Source organism: Anolis carolinensis, unplaced genomic scaffold (genome assembly GCF_035594765.1).
Source record: "Anolis carolinensis isolate JA03-04 unplaced genomic scaffold, rAnoCar3.1.pri scaffold_10, whole genome shotgun sequence".
NCBI classification, from domain to species: Eukaryota; Metazoa; Chordata; class Lepidosauria; order Squamata; family Dactyloidae; genus Anolis; species Anolis carolinensis.
In genome coordinates, this window is record NW_026943821.1 from 11,225,408 (window position 1) to 11,240,779 (window position 15,372).

At 45.4% G+C, this 15,372-nt stretch overlaps 1 protein-coding gene across 2 annotated transcripts in view; it reads left to right on the forward strand.

Moving 5' to 3' along the window:
* The first annotated feature begins 3,521 nt into the window (after positions 1–3,521).
* ltbp4 (latent transforming growth factor beta binding protein 4) overlaps positions 3,522–15,372 on the forward strand; it is a 64,931-nt gene continuing 53,080 nt past the window's right edge. Inside the window, exons 1-3 of one of the 2 annotated variants that reach the window (XM_062962229.1) lie at positions 3,522–4,404; positions 13,722–13,792; positions 15,090–15,264. In XM_062962229.1, coding sequence (XP_062818299.1) covers positions 15,200–15,264 — 65 coding nt within the window. In that variant the 5' untranslated portion in view covers positions 3,522–4,404; positions 13,722–13,792; positions 15,090–15,199. Of the gene's footprint in view, positions 4,405–6,500; positions 6,890–13,721; positions 13,793–15,089; positions 15,265–15,372 lie in introns of those variants that run through there. The other variant, XM_062962227.1, reaches the window with a different exon arrangement.

The following is a 15,372-nucleotide window of genomic DNA, read 5'->3' on the forward strand; positions in this document are numbered from 1 at the left end:
GATTCTGGACATCCATCGACAAGTGGGCTACGGAATCATCAAAACCCAAATGAACAGTCACAGAAGCAGCAAAAATATACAATGCCAGAAAACCGCACAATTATGAAATGCTACTACAAATCTGAACCTCAAAGGCGTGGCTACCAAAAAAGGATGCATCAGCTATGGAAACAAGAGTACCCTGACTCACAGATAACAGAACCCCGACTGGCTGACCAACGAAGATTCATAATCAGAAACAAAGTGTTCAGTGAAGTTGAACTCGAAGAAATCCAGAAAATTTGCAAAGTAAATTACCATCAGACCACAGCACAGACAGCAGCAGAGACTCCAGCAACACTTGGAATGGTGGAACAGATTGAACCAGAAGAAAGTGTGGCGCTTTTGCAAGAATTTGAGGAACCAGCACTTGAAACATCTGTTGAACCACCAGGAACCTTGACAGCAAGACAACAAGAGCTCAAGGATAAGATCATGGCTCATGCTGCAGCAAATGCAATAAGACAGCGGCTCCCAACTCTAAAAACAGTGCCCAAGAGACACCTGGCGCCTCTCATGAAAGATGTGAATGCAGTACTCTCCACTGTCCAAATAACATCAATTGAACAAACAAACCAGTTTGCCTACAGTGCAGCAGTGATAGTAACAGAAGAACTTGGGCTCCTACAACCAAGGCAGACCCAAAGAAAATCGACTGGAAAACCAAAGTGGAAGGTCAGGCTAGAGTTGAAAATCAAGAAACTTAGATCAGATGCAAGTAACCTGAAAAATATGAAAGAGAGGAAACTGAAGAATGACAAAATCAAGCAATACCTGATCCGAAAGTACTGGCTGAACACCAGAAAAATTGAAGAAGCTTTGGAAATCGTGAAAGAACAAATTACAGCAACAGCCAGAAAAATTGAAAGGTATGAAGCCAGAATCATCCAGTACAGACAAAATCAACTGTTTCAATCAGACCAAAGACGGTTCTACCAGAGTCTGAACCAAACAACAGACACAGTAACCATAAAGCCAGAGAAAACTGCAACAACAAAGTTCTGGAAAGAACTTTGGGAAAATAATAAAAACTACAACAAAAACGCTGGGTGGATAAAGGAGTTTGAAGGAAAATTCTCACAGAACAAAATGGAACTGATGGAAATAACAACTGAAATGATCAGCAAACGAGTGCAAAAAGTCAAGAACTGGACATCGCCTGGTAGTGATCAACTTCATGGATTTTGGCTCAAACATCTGATTAGTTTACATGGAAAAATGGCCCAACAATTCAATGAGATGCTGCAGAAAGGAAGTATCAGTGAATGGCTAACAACTGGAAGAACATACCTGATACAAAAGGATCCAGCAAAAGGAGCAGCACCAGGAAACTACAGGCCAATAACGTGTCTGCCCACTATGTTTAAACTACTGACTGGCATCATAGCTGACAGAATTCAAGACTATCTTGAAGAAAAAAACATCTTGCCAGATGAACAGAAAGGCAACAAACGGAAAAGCAGGGGCACAAAAGACCAGTTATTGATTGACAAAATGATTCTGGAGAACTGTAAGAGCCGAAAAGCTAATCTTCACATGACGTGGATTGACTACAAAAAGGCCTTTGACTCACTCCCACACAGCTGGATCATCAAGTGCCTGGACGCCATCGGGATTTGTGAAACAGTTGGCACCTTCATTGAAAACATGATGGAGCACTGGAAAACTGAACTGTTTGTTGGAAATGAAAGCTATGGACTTGTCAACATCAGGAGAGGAATTTTCCAGGGAGATTCATTGTCCCCTCTGCTTTTCATTATTGCCATGATCCCTCTGTCAACAATCTTACATAAAACAAATCTCGGCTATCAAATATCTAAGAATTCTCACAAAATTTCACATTTGATGTACATGGATGACCTGAAGCTATATGGGAAAACGGAAACTGAAATCCAGTCTCTGACCAACACTGTCCGAATTTTTAGCACTGATATCAACATGGAGTTTGGTTTGGACAAATGTTCGACAGTGGCATTGAAGAAGGGAAAAATCATTGAAAGTGAGGGCATAAATATGCCCAATGGCCAAACAATAAAGTGTCACCAGCCAGAGGCCTATAAATATCTGGGCATACTACAGCTGGACAACATCAAGCATGAACATGTGAAAACTGTGGTCAGCAAAGAATACACACAAAGGGTCAGAAAAATTCTCAAAAGCAAGCTCAATGGAGGCAACACCATCAAGGCCATAAACACCTGGGCCATACCTGTCATAAGATATACTGCTGGCATTATAAATTGGACACAGGTGGAACTGGACAATTTGGACAGAAAAACAAGAAAACTCATGACCATTCATCATTCACTGCACCCTCGCAGTGATGTTGACCGGCTATATCTGCCTAGAAGAGGACTCTTACAAGTAAAGCAAGCAGTCAAAGAAGAAGAACATGCCCTGGCAGAATATGTCAAGCAAAGTGAAGAACCTGCTTTGATTGAAGTCAAAAATCAGAAACTCCTCAAAACACAGCAGACAAAAAACCAGTACAAGAAAACCGCACTACAAACTAGAGCTGACAGCTGGCACAACAAAACACTGCATGGAAAGTTCCTTGACAAAATTGAAGGAAAAGCTGATAAGGAGAAGACCTGGCTCTGGCTCACGAATGGGACCCTGAAGAAGGAGACAGAAGGCCTGATCCTTGCAGCCCAGGAGCAAGCCATCAGAACAAATGCAATTAAGGCCAAGATTGAAAAATCAGCTGATGACCCAAAATGCAGACTGTGCAAGGAAACCGACGAAACCATTGATCATATCCTCAGCTGCTGTAAGAAAATCGCACAGACAGACTACAAACAGAGGCACAACTATGTGGCCCAAATGATTCATTGGAACTTATGCCTCAAGTACCACCTGCCAGCAGCAAAGAACTGGTGGGATCACAAACCTGCAAAAGTATTGGAAAATGAACATGCAAAAATACTGTGGGACTTCCGAATCCAGACTGACAAAGTTCTGGAACACAACACACCAGACATCACAGTTGTGGAAAAGAACAAGGTTTGGATCATTGATGTTGCCATCCCAGGTGACAGTCGCATAGATGAAAACCAACAGGAAAAACTCAGCCGCTATCAGGACCTCAAGATTGAACTTCAAAGACTCTGGCAGAAACCAGTACAGGTGGTCCCGGTGGTGATGGGCACACTGGGTGCTGTGCCAAAAGATCTCAGCCGGCATTTGGAAACAATAGACATTGACAAAATCACCATCTGCCAACTGCAAAAGGCCACCCTACTGGGATCTGCACACATCATCAGAAAATACATCACACAGTCCTAGACACTTGGGAAGTGTTCGACTTGTGGTTTTGCGAAACGAAATCCAGCATATCTATCTTGTTTGCTGTGCCGTACAACGTCGTTGTGTTGATAATAATAATAATAATAATAATTTATTTATATTCCTTCTCTCCTAGAGGACTCAGAGCAGATTACAGCATTTATATACATAGGCAAACATTCAATGCCTTTACAGTCACATGAGATATACAAACACAAACAAAGGCAAGGTTTCTTTCATTTCCAGCTTTTGGAGGTGGTGCTCTGGCTCTGGAAGATGCTTTCTCCATTTTCAAGCCGAGGAGCCTTCGTTGGTGCCTCCTTGTCATGTGCCCGGCAAGATTGCTTTGAGCATCTCTTTGCCTTTTCCCGCCGAAGCAGTATCTATTTCTCTATTCACATTTGCATGTTTTTAAACTGCTAAATTAGCTGGAACTAGAGCTGACAAATGGGAGGTCGCAGATTCGAACTGCCAACCTTCAGGTCAGCAGTTCAGCAGCACAAGGGTTTAACCCATTGTGACATCACAATGCCAAAAAGAGTTTGGATTAGCCCACAGAATATCAAATTTAGTGGCCAAGGATGGGATAACCCTTGATCTGGTGTTGCTAGAAATAAGCAGGAATTGTTTATAATTAGGATAATTTAAACAAGCCCAAAACAACTCTACGTCTCATGGAGAAGGGAAAGGGCACATCCGTAACCAAGTTCCAGAGACAGGTGAGGGATTGGGATGGACTCTTAGATTACACTGAAATAAGTATGACAAGTAGGTTGAAGCCCCGGCCTCTCTGCTTTTCAGGGCAAAAAAGAGGAATCTCAGAGTGAGAACACTACCTTAAAATATGTGTGTGAGAACGTGTATGTATGTATTGATGTGTGTGCATTTCTCATCTATAGGTATACCTGTAGATGTTTTGGTGGGAATTGCTTTAAAAGAAAACATGGTACCAGTGTCACCATTTACATGGAAAGAATAGAAACCGGGTCCTACAAAAAGAAGAGCATTTCAACATGCTTCAGCAAATGTTTGAATCCAAAGCTAACAATACGTACATGTGAAATGAAACAACCAAGTCATGTAAGTAAACAAAAGCTTTATCAATGTCTTATAGAGGCCACTTTAAGACATCTTTCAAAGTACATGCAGGGATGACATCTTCTTTCACCAGCTTCCATTTCTCTTATATTTTCCATAGAGGTGGCCAACTTTCTAAATGCAAATCTATGGGGTGGTATATGGTGAGACAGGCATATCTGTTCTTGTTTGCTTAGGAAGGGTTCTTGAGTTAGCTGCTGTTTACTTTGTCTGTTGGAGGCAGGTGCAGATAGCCACAGAAGGATTGGCTGGAGCAGAATCCTATTCTTTCAAGCTTTTTTGCATTGTTTACGCAGGAGACACTGCTACAACCAGATGTCAAATGTCTCTTTTGCTCCAACCTTCCTTTACCATTCTCCTAATGTGGATGCTGCTAAAAACATCCGTACAGAGAATAAAAAGAAGCCGGGAGATATGATGAACGTAAACAATGAACTGGCAGATCATATTGAAGGATGTTTTTTCCAAACTTTCCTCCCTGTTTAGTAGACAAGGAGACGTGCAAATGGAGAGGTCCTTCTCAAGGCTCCCAGAGCGAAGAGATGAAGGAAGGAGGTGTAATAATTTGCACCGGAAATTTGAGGGCTTGGGGTTCTTTGAAAAAGAGAAGGAAGTGCACCTCCTCCTGTGACATACTCTCTGTTGGACAAAATTCCCTGGCGTCTTTGACTTCTTTCTGGCATTTCCTGTTCAAGGTCAGGAGGAGCCAACAGGAGAGTCGGGCTTCTAAAGGCAGGAATGCACTGTATTAATTTGGGGAAAGGAGACCCCCATGGGGAGCAGCAGGAGGGACGTCCCTGCGTCCTGCTGCTGGAATAATAACAGGATTTGCCGGCACACAGACCTAGGGTTACCAGTTCAGGAGTGTCCCAGACCCTGGGGTTTCTAGGTCACAACCTGACAGCTGGGGACAGCCTTTGGTGATGCCATTAAGTGTGGTGCGTTGAGGACCCACAGCCCTTGCTCACAGCTCTTTATCCAACATGACATACATACACAAATATATCACAGCGTCCGGAGCAGGCATGGGCAAACTTCGGCTCTCCAGGTGTTTTGGACTTCAACTCCCAGAATTCCTAACAGCCAGTAGGGCCAAAGTTTGTCCATGCCTGCTCTAGTGTGATGAGGTTAGTCTGCGTAAAGCCCTTGATTGCTTAATGTCTGGAGACTTCCTGTGCCTGGGTGGAGTTCCTTAGTCTTGATTCGTAGTATTTTTCAGTACTGGTAGTTCATTTTCATGGTATCTTTCTTTCTTTTGAAATGGTCCATGAGCTTTTGTGTTTCAGTGTCTTCTCTGTATAGTCTGACATAGTGGTTGTCAGAGTGGTACATATGTTTATTTGGTTGCATGCTGCAAGTCGCTTCTGGTGCGAGAGAATCAGCCGTCTACAAAGACATTGCCCAGGGTACGCCCGGATATGTTACTATCCTACAGGGAGGATGTCCCTCAATATCTGCCCTTACGCTTTGCTAGTCTGCTACTTAATACACATGCCCAGTATGGATTCATCTCACTACGTTAAAAGTAGATGTCTCTTAATGAGACATGCCGCATTATCACAGGATGTCTACGCCTCACACCACTGGAGAAATTATACTGTTTAGCTGGTATTGCACCACCTGATATCCATTGGGAAGTAGCAGCCAATAATGAAAGGACCAAGGCGGTGACATCTCTGACCAGGGCCGTAGCCAGAAAAAAAATTTGGGGAGGGTTTTGAAAATTTCGGGGGGGGGGGGTTGAACCCCTGGCCTCCCCCTCCCCCTACAGACTTGTCAATATCTGCTTGAGATAGTGCTTGGAGGGACTCTTAATTTTTTGCGTCGCATAGACTTAGCATGGGGATTTGGTTAACCAGTTAAAATTCATGAGTAAACCAGGGTTTTTTTAACTGAAAAATTTCGGAGGGGGGGGTTGAACCCCTAACCCCCCCTCCCTCGCTACAGGCCTGAGTATCAGTGCCAAGTTTTTAACTTTGTTTGTGGTTTTCTGTACATTATAACTGTATTCTCAATTCGATAAATAAATAAAATAGAGTGGTCCAGATGCCTGGCAGAAGGGGGGTCGGACTAGATGGCCTTTGGGGGTCCCTTCCAAGGCAAGGATGCGATGGCTGCCTCTTTCCCGCTCCCTCCCTCTCTCCCTCCCCCGACGAGGCAGCACCTGCGGCTCTCTCCAGGCCCTCCCCGTCCGGAGGCCGGTTGCCTGGCCATTGGCTGCGGGCTGGAGGGGCCGGCGAGTCCGGCTTGGGCTCCCATTGGCGGCCAGAGAGCCCGGCCCGGCCCCGTTCGCCCCCTTTTCGCCTCGCCCGGAGCGCCCCGTCCAAAAGACCGGCAAGATGCGAACACCGGCTCTGGGCGCGCTCTGCTTGCTGGGCTTCCTGGCAATGGCAGCAATGGAGGAGAAAGGGGGTGCTCCGGAGAGGCGCAAGAAGGAGCCCACGGGGAGGGTCCCCAAGGCGGCCAGGTAAGAGGGAGAGGGGGTGGGGTGGGGGGGGGGGGCGAGGCAGCGCAGCCTGGGCAAGGGATGCTGCTGGTGCACAGAGGGCAGTGCCCTCGCCACAGCATTGTCCGAGGGCAGGGAGGACGCACACTTCAGCTCCTTCCCCAGCCAACAAGCCTGCTCTTCTCATCAGGGTCGGAGGGAATGGAAATGTCAACGCAAGGGTTGCTGCAGCGACGGCGCTTCTTTCGCCAACCCTCTCACTGAGCTCTCCCTGCAAACAGTGTTTGGGATTCTGTGAGTTTTCCGGGCTGTATGGCCATGTTCCAGAAGGATTCTCTCCTGAGGTTTCGCCCATATGGCAGGCATCCTCAGAGGTTGTGAGGTCTGTTGGAAATTAGGCAATATCTGTGAAAAGTCCAGGGTGGGTGAGAGAACTCTTCTCTGTTGGAGGCAAGTGTGAATGTTGCACGAGCATTGAAAAGCCTTGCAGCTTCAAAGCCTGGCTGCTTTCTTTCTGGGGGAATCCTTTGTTGGGAATTGATTACCTGGCCCTGATTGTTTCTTTTATATATATATAATATAATGTTTATTTATTTTCATTCATTCAAATATACATACATTGCAAGTGTTTGTTGCATACAGTGCAATACTTTCATCTATTAGTCTTTCATAATCATTTCTCAGACAATATATTTTCAATAAGGGGTCACAGTCTTCTATTTGAATAGTACATATAAAATATTATAAGTTCCAAATTTATATCCGTTTCCTCCCTGCCTTCAGTCTATTAGCTTCCTCTATGTACATTTTTAGATTAATTTTACATTGAAATGTTGGATCATTGGTTGCCATTCATTAACAAAGTTCTCTAAAGTTTCTCATCTTAAGTGTATCGTTATTTTGTCCATCATCATCAACTCTATAATATATTGTTCCAGTTCTGCTAAGGGAGGTATCTCTGAGGTTTTCCAATATCTAGCGTATAATGTAGCAATTGATCACCTTGATTAGCATTGAATGGCCTTGCAGCTTCAAAGCCTGGCTGTTCCTGCCTGTGGGAATCCTTTGTTGGGAAGTGTTAGCTGGCCCTGATTGTTTCATGCCTGGAATTCCTGTTTTCTGAGAGTTGTTCTTTATTTACTGTCCTGATTTTAGAGGGTTTTTTTTAAAAAAAAATACTAGTAGCCAAATTTTGTTCATTTTCATGGTTTCCTCCTTTCTGTTGAAATTGTCCACATGCTTGTGGATTTCAATGGCTTTTCTGTGGAGTCTGACATGGTGGATGTTTGAGTGGTCCAGCATTTCTGTGTTCTCAATATGCTGTGTCCAAGTTGGTTCATCAGGTGCTCTGTTATGGCGGACTTCTCTGGTTGAGTTAGTCTGCAGTGCCTTTCGTGTTCCTTGATTCGTGTTTGGACATTGCTGCCATGGTGGTCCCGCTGTAGACTTGTCCAAAGCTGCATGGGATATGGTAGACTCCTGCAGAGGTGAGAGGATCCCCCTTATCCTTTGCTAAATGTAGCATTTGTTGGATTTTCTTAGTGGGTCTGTAGATAGTTTGTAGGTTGTGTTTCTTCCTCAGCTTCCCTATGCGGTCAGTGGTTCCCTTGATGTATGGTAAGAACACCTTTTCTCTGGGTGGATCTTTGTCTTTCCTCTTGTAGCTTATTCTTGGCCTTGCAGTTCTTCTGATGTCTGTGGTGGACATCAGAAGAGCTGCACTCACATCCTCTCCTTGAATACTGAGCACCACCAGCTCCATTCCTCTTGCTCTCATTTCTTAGATGTGAAATACTGAGGCCTAGATCCATACACCCAGCATGGGCAAACTTTAGCCCTACAGGTGTTTTGGACTTCAACTCCCACAATTCCTAAAAGCCGCTATGCTGTTAGTAATTGTGGGAGTTAAAGTCCAAAATAACTGGAGGGCCAACATTTGCCCATGCCTGATTTAGAGGCATTTCCCACTCTCATCGCTATTTTAAAGGAGACATATCTCCACCTCCAATCCCCCGGTGGTGCAGTGGGTTAAACTGCTCAGCTGCTGACTTGCTCACTGAAGGGTCGGTGGTTCGAATCCGGGCAGAGGCGTGAGCTCCCTCTGTTAGCCCCAGCTTCTGCTAACCTAGCAGTTCGAAAATATGCAAATGTGAGTAGATCAATAGGTACCGCTCCGGTTGGAAAATAACGGCGCTCCGTGCAGTCATGCCGGCCACATGACCTTGGAGGTGTCTATGGACAACGCCGGCTCTTCTGCTTAGAAATGGAGATGAACACCAACCTTCAGAGTCGGACACAACTAGACTTAATGTCAAGGGAAAAACCTTTACCTTTACCTATCTCTACCCCAAAGGGGACTCAGAGTGGCTTCCAGTTTGGCAATACTGTAATTCACTGCCACATTGCAACATACAAATATACAAAATACACAACACATTAAGCATAAAATCATAAAATAAACCATATAAAAAGCATAGTCATTTATATTATCTCTTGATATGGCGTTCCACAGCAATAGGGCTCTTATAGCCAGGAAGTTCTTCCGTATGTTTATTTGAACCCATTGCTCCAAGTCCTAGTTTCCAGGGTAGCAGAAAACAAGCCTGCTCCCTCTTCCTTATGGCATCCTTTCACATCTCTAGACATGGCTATCATGTCACCTCTTGGCCTTCTAGGTTGGCAAAGGACTGAATCAGGATGCAGGTTTGCTTTGGCCGAGGATTGCCTCCCCCCATTGACTTCTGTCTGAGGCAGATGTCACTCGGCATCTTGCCAGGTTTCGGAGTTGAGGCAAAAAGAGAAATCCAATAAAGTCACGTCAAACCTCTCAGCTCAGGACAGCCTCGAGTACAGTAAGCATCTCATTATTATTTCCGTCTAGTAATTGAGGTGGAGAAGTATCTCTCTGCACATGCTCAGGGGAGTGTGCTCGGATGTTTTGCTCATCTGGCCCCATCAGGAATCAAGCCAGCCGGAGGAGGATGGAGGATGGAGACCAGGTGCTGCTAGGGTTGGGGGTGATGTAAATGTGCAGGATCTAATGGGGGTCTGATAGAGGATGTTCCTTTTCAGATCCAGCGATAGCATTCTCCTTTCTTCTGTGGAAGACCCAGGAGCATTCAAGGTGGGCTGGATAGTTGCAGTGCTCTCCTCCCTCATTGAGTCCCCCCTCCCTCATCACTCTCTTCTTCTTTCTCCCCCGCATTCTCTCCCCCAAAGGCCCTCTTTCCTTCCGCCCCTCCGTCTGCTGTGGGGCTGCTGCAAATCTACTTAGTAACTCAAGTCCCGGTCAGGGCAAGAATGTCAGGAATTAGATGTTTGGCGAGAGGATAGGGGGTGGAAGAGGAAAGGGGGGCCAGGACGGCAGGGGGCGGATGGGCCGGAGGGGAGCCCAGGTGGCACCCATGGTACCTCCTGGCCTCAACACGGAGTCCTCCCCCACCACAAAGAAAAGCTATTACCACCAAAATGGGGGTGGGGGGATTTTCTGTTTATTTCATCATGATATTACAATCCCATGGGAGTGTTGTTCCTTTTAGTTGTCTGGTGGAAGACTCAGGAAGGATGAGAAAAAATCCTCTTTATCCACCATATAGAATTAAATAGTGGAACTGCCAGAGCTGTTTGGCAGTGGAATATGCTGTCTCAGAGCCTCTTTCTCTGGAAGCTTTCAAGCAGAGGCTAGATAGCCATCTGTCAGGAATGCTTGGATTGCATTTCCTTGCATGCAAAGGGTTGGATAGGCTGGCCCGGCTTTATGAGTCTAAGATGTAGAATCCTTGAAAACTGCCTTCCACCTGTCTCAGAAGACATCCTCCCAGAAAGGCTCCAGAGGAACAGTGGATATGATCTTCACTGCACGACGGCTCCAAGAAAAATGCAGGGAACAGAATCAACCTCTGTACATGGCATTCATTGACCTTGCAAAGGAATTTGATACAGTGAATTGCAGTGCTCTCTGGACCATCCTCCAAAAAATCAGATGCCCTGACAAATTTGTGAACATCCTGCGGCTCAATCCGCAATGACTTGATGGCAACAGTGACCCATTTGAATTGGAATCAGGTGTCAAATAGGAATGTGTTATTGCTCCAACCTTATTTTCCATCTTCATCGCTATGATACTTCATTTTGTTGATGGAAAGCTTCCCACCGGAGTGGAAATCATCTATTGGACAGATGGCAAGCTATTTGACCTCAGCAGACTGAAAGCCAAAACCAAGGTCACAACAACATATGTAATATGCCAATGATAACGTAGTCTGTGCGCATTAAGAAGAAGACCTACAAACCACTCTAAACATCTTTGCAGAAGCATACAAAAAGTGCTGGCTCTAATTGAACATTGAGGAAACCAAAGTTCTCCTCCAGCAGTCACCAGCCAATCCCTCTGCAATGCCAGCAATACAACTTAATGGTGTAACATTAGAAAATGTTGACCATTTCCGCTACCTTGGCAGCCTCCTCTCCACAAAAATCAACATTGACACTGATATACAACATTGCCTGAGCTCTGCGAGTGCAGAATTTTTCCAAATGAAGCAGAGTGTTTGAGAATCGGGACATCTGTAGGAATACCAGGGTGCTTGTTTAGAAAGCCATCGTCCTCCCAACCCTGTTATATGCCTGAGAAACATGGACTATCTACAGACGTCACACTCAACTCCTGGAACAGTTCCATCAGTGTTGCCTCTGAAAAATCCTGCAAATCTCTTGGGAAGACAGGTGGACAAATGTCAGTGTGCTGGAAGTAGCAAAGACCGCCAGCATTGAAGGGATGCTCCTACACCATCAACTCCGCTGGACTGGCCACGTTGTCCGAATGCCCGATCACCATCTCCCAAAGCAGTTACTATACTTCCAACTCTAGAATGGAAAATGGAATGTTGTTGGACAGGAAAAGAGGTTTAAAGATGGGCTTAAAACTAACCTTAAAAACTGTGGCATAGACACTGAGAAGTAGGGAACCCTGGCTCTTGAGTGCCTGGAGGTCAGCTGTGACCAGCAGTACAGTGGAATTTGAACAGGCATGCATGGAAGGTGAAAGGGAGAAACGTGCCAAGGGGAAGGCGTGCCAAGCCAACCCTGACCGGGACTGTTTTCCACCTGGAAACTGATGCCCTCTCGGTGGAAGAATATGTGGATCAAGAATACGGCTCCACAGTAACCTACATATCCACTGCCAAGATGCTACACTTGGAGGGCCATCATAGACAATGAGGGATCACTCAAGTAAGTAAAATGGCCATCAGCTAGAATGGCTTTTAAAAGGGAAACAAGGCAAATTCATGGATGTCAAAGCTCTTACGGGTCAGGGTGGTCAGTTATCCAGCACCAAAGATGGGCTGACATTCAGTTAGGGAAATATGTATATGTAAATCATGCTATACATGAGAGGCCAAAAAATCACCATTGCATTGGCTGGCTTGATTCCTGATGGGGCCAGATTAGTAAAACATCTGATTAGTAAAACAGCACATTCCCTTTAGCATGGGCAGAGAGATTCTTCCACATCAATCACTAGATGGAAGTAATAATTAGAGGCTTACTGTAATAGAGGGCTATCTTGAGCTGAGAGGTTTGACGTGATAGCAGAAGTAGAGGTACAAAGAAAGCATGTATATGTTAGCACATTGCACTTGTGCATTGTCTATTGGGCACCGCAGTTGTGCATTGTAGATAGTGTGTTGTGGTTATGTGTCATATACAGTTGTCCCTCCACATTTGCAGGTCTCACTTTTGATTAATCAGGTTTGATGCAAATGTTCCCCATAGGAATTGCTAGCTCCTCTGGTGTCACACCATAGTCAACTTCCTCCCGTCATGCTGGAAGACCTAGAGACCTCTAAAGAAAACCTGGGGATCTCAAAGTCCTCAAGTGTGATTCTATGATCATTTCCCAGGGAAAAACCTAGAAATTCCTAGAATAGACATGTAGGCAAATGATGCTGTATCTACTTGTACCCTTGTTGTCAGTGCATCTGGTTGGCCCCTTAGGGAAGTTGCAAAGGCCTTTGGTCAGATCCAGTTTCAGAGATGTTCAGTGTGTTTCTTCCATCCCCCATTGAGTGGCCATAGCCCATCATACATATTGTGTAGACAAAGCATAATTCCTCTCCACTGGCTGGGAAAAAAGGTTAATTTAAGCCAGTCTGAGTCCTCTCTAGACCTTGCTTGCAGGTGACACTGGGAGCAAAGAGGTGAGAAAGAAAGTCAAGGAGGAATCCCAGAGAGATGGATGGGAAAGGGCTGTTTATGAACAGGAACAGGGGAGAGGATCATGCTGAGCCATTTGTCTCCCTGAGCAAGGACAAGGCAGCTTGCCTCCATTCTCTAAACCTACATTTTTGGGAGAATGTGGTCTTTCTAGGTTCATGGCAGATGCTCAAGATGCATAGCTTGCACGCTCCTCACGTGCAGCTGCTCACCTCCAAGGATCAGGGGAGGCAGGCCAGTGCTGTTGGCAAACGGAAAGGCCAAACGGTTTGTCCTCTTTCTCTTGATCGCTCTGCACTGTCTGCTAAAGTCATTTTGAGGGAAGGGGCATGGGTCCCAGATGGAATTGTTGATGACATCAGGCATGCCGCTTGCGTAGGAGGAAGCCAGCCCTGTGCTCCCAGCCCACTCCCTGTTGGCTCCTCTGACACATCTGGTTTACCCCAATGTTGTCTACCTTCGTCATCCCGTCAATAAATGGGACCAAAGCCCAGGAGGCTCACTTAGAAGGATCTAGCCAGTTGAAGCTTTTCCATCTCCTTCCATAATCTCATGCTTGTACACACACGTTCCCTCCATAATGTATGTGTTGCCCACTTCACCACCTCTCCTCTTCTTTCCAACTTCTTTTTCCCAGACCCAACACCTGTGGCGAGACCTGCTGCCCTGGCTGGTCCCTGGGTCCCAAGACGAATAAGTGCACCAAAGGTAGGAAGAGATAAGAAAGGAGGCAACATATATTTCCAGGGTCTGGGTCCGCTGTCTCGTTCCAACGTGGGATTTTATCTGTATCATACAATCTAGACAATTGAAATTTGTCGAAAGTTGCGTTTTTTTAAAGGAGGAGACTATTCAAATTTACAAATAAATGCATTTTGGTCACTGATCAGCAATAAAACAAACAATATAGGGCAAATAAAACAAAGTGGAGGCATTCAAATGCAATATTTAAAAGAAGGAATGCTAAAAATAAAAGTGAAAACACTAGTAGTAAATACTTATATTGCAGTGATAGAAACTATCATAAAATGGTAATACTTTTAAGACTGAGGACCCCTCCAAACAGGCCCTGTATCCCAGGATCTGATCCCAGGTTTTCTGTTTGTTCAGATTATCTGGCAGTGCAGACTCATATAATCCAGTTTAAAGTGGAAAACCTGGGATTAGATCCTGGGATATAGCGCCTGAATGGAAGGGCCCTGAGGCCCCTTCTACACTGCCATATAAATCCAGATTATCTGCTTTGAACCGGATTATATGACAGTGTAGACTCATATAATCTAATTAAAATCAGATAATCTGGATTATCTGTTTTGATAATCTGGATTAAATGACAGTGTAGAAATTACTTGAAGGCCCACAACAAGACAAATAAATCATGGAGGCTAAATTCATCCTTCATGTACAGAAATAGTATTCCCCTATAAACCAGGCAGGAGCATGCTTCGGCCCTCCAGGTGCTTTGGACTTCAACTCCCACAATTGCTAACAGCCTACCGGCTGTTAGGAATTGTGGGAGTTGGAGTCCAAAACACCTGGAGGGCCAAAGTTTACTCATAACTGCTATAAACTGAGTTGTGAGCAGTTGCAGACCCACTTTCTGTGCATAGGTGGCAGCAACGGACTGTTCCCAAACAAGCAGAACATCGTCAAGGTTGCCTTTATAGGAGGTGGGCAAAGTGGAGAACAGGAATCACAAGGCTGTTCTTTCCCCTGGCACTGAATCCTCCAGACACCCCCCCGCCCCCAGACTGCACTTTTCCTGTCTAAACACTATGATGGTTGAATCGCCTCCACCTAAAAACCTCTAGGAATAGTGCTTTGTCTTGTAAAAAGGTTGCAGGCGGTGTGTGTGTTGCAGTGTATATCGATTATTCAAAACTAGAGGTTTACTTTCAGACTCATCCCAATTTCAAACCTATGGGGAGCAGTTGAGGGCTAGCTGGCTCTAGTCAAGAAGGTTTGGGGCGACATTCATCTGCTTCATCCGTTTCCTCTTCCATAGCTATCTGTACCCCGCGATGTCGGAATGGGGGGCAATGTAAAGCCCCCCAGCAGTGCACCTGCCGCCCAGGCTTTACAGGATCCCACTGCGAATTCACCGTTCCCACCACAATGTTGACCCCGCACTCCTCCAAGCCTCCTCTGAACTCCATGGTCGTGCGCTGGAAACCGCTGACGTGAGTTGGGATGAATGGGAGTGGACATGGATCAGACCTTTTCTCTCTTGCTGTCCCCACCTGCAAACCTCTCAACCCAGGGCCAGCTGGGAGAATCATTTAATTCAG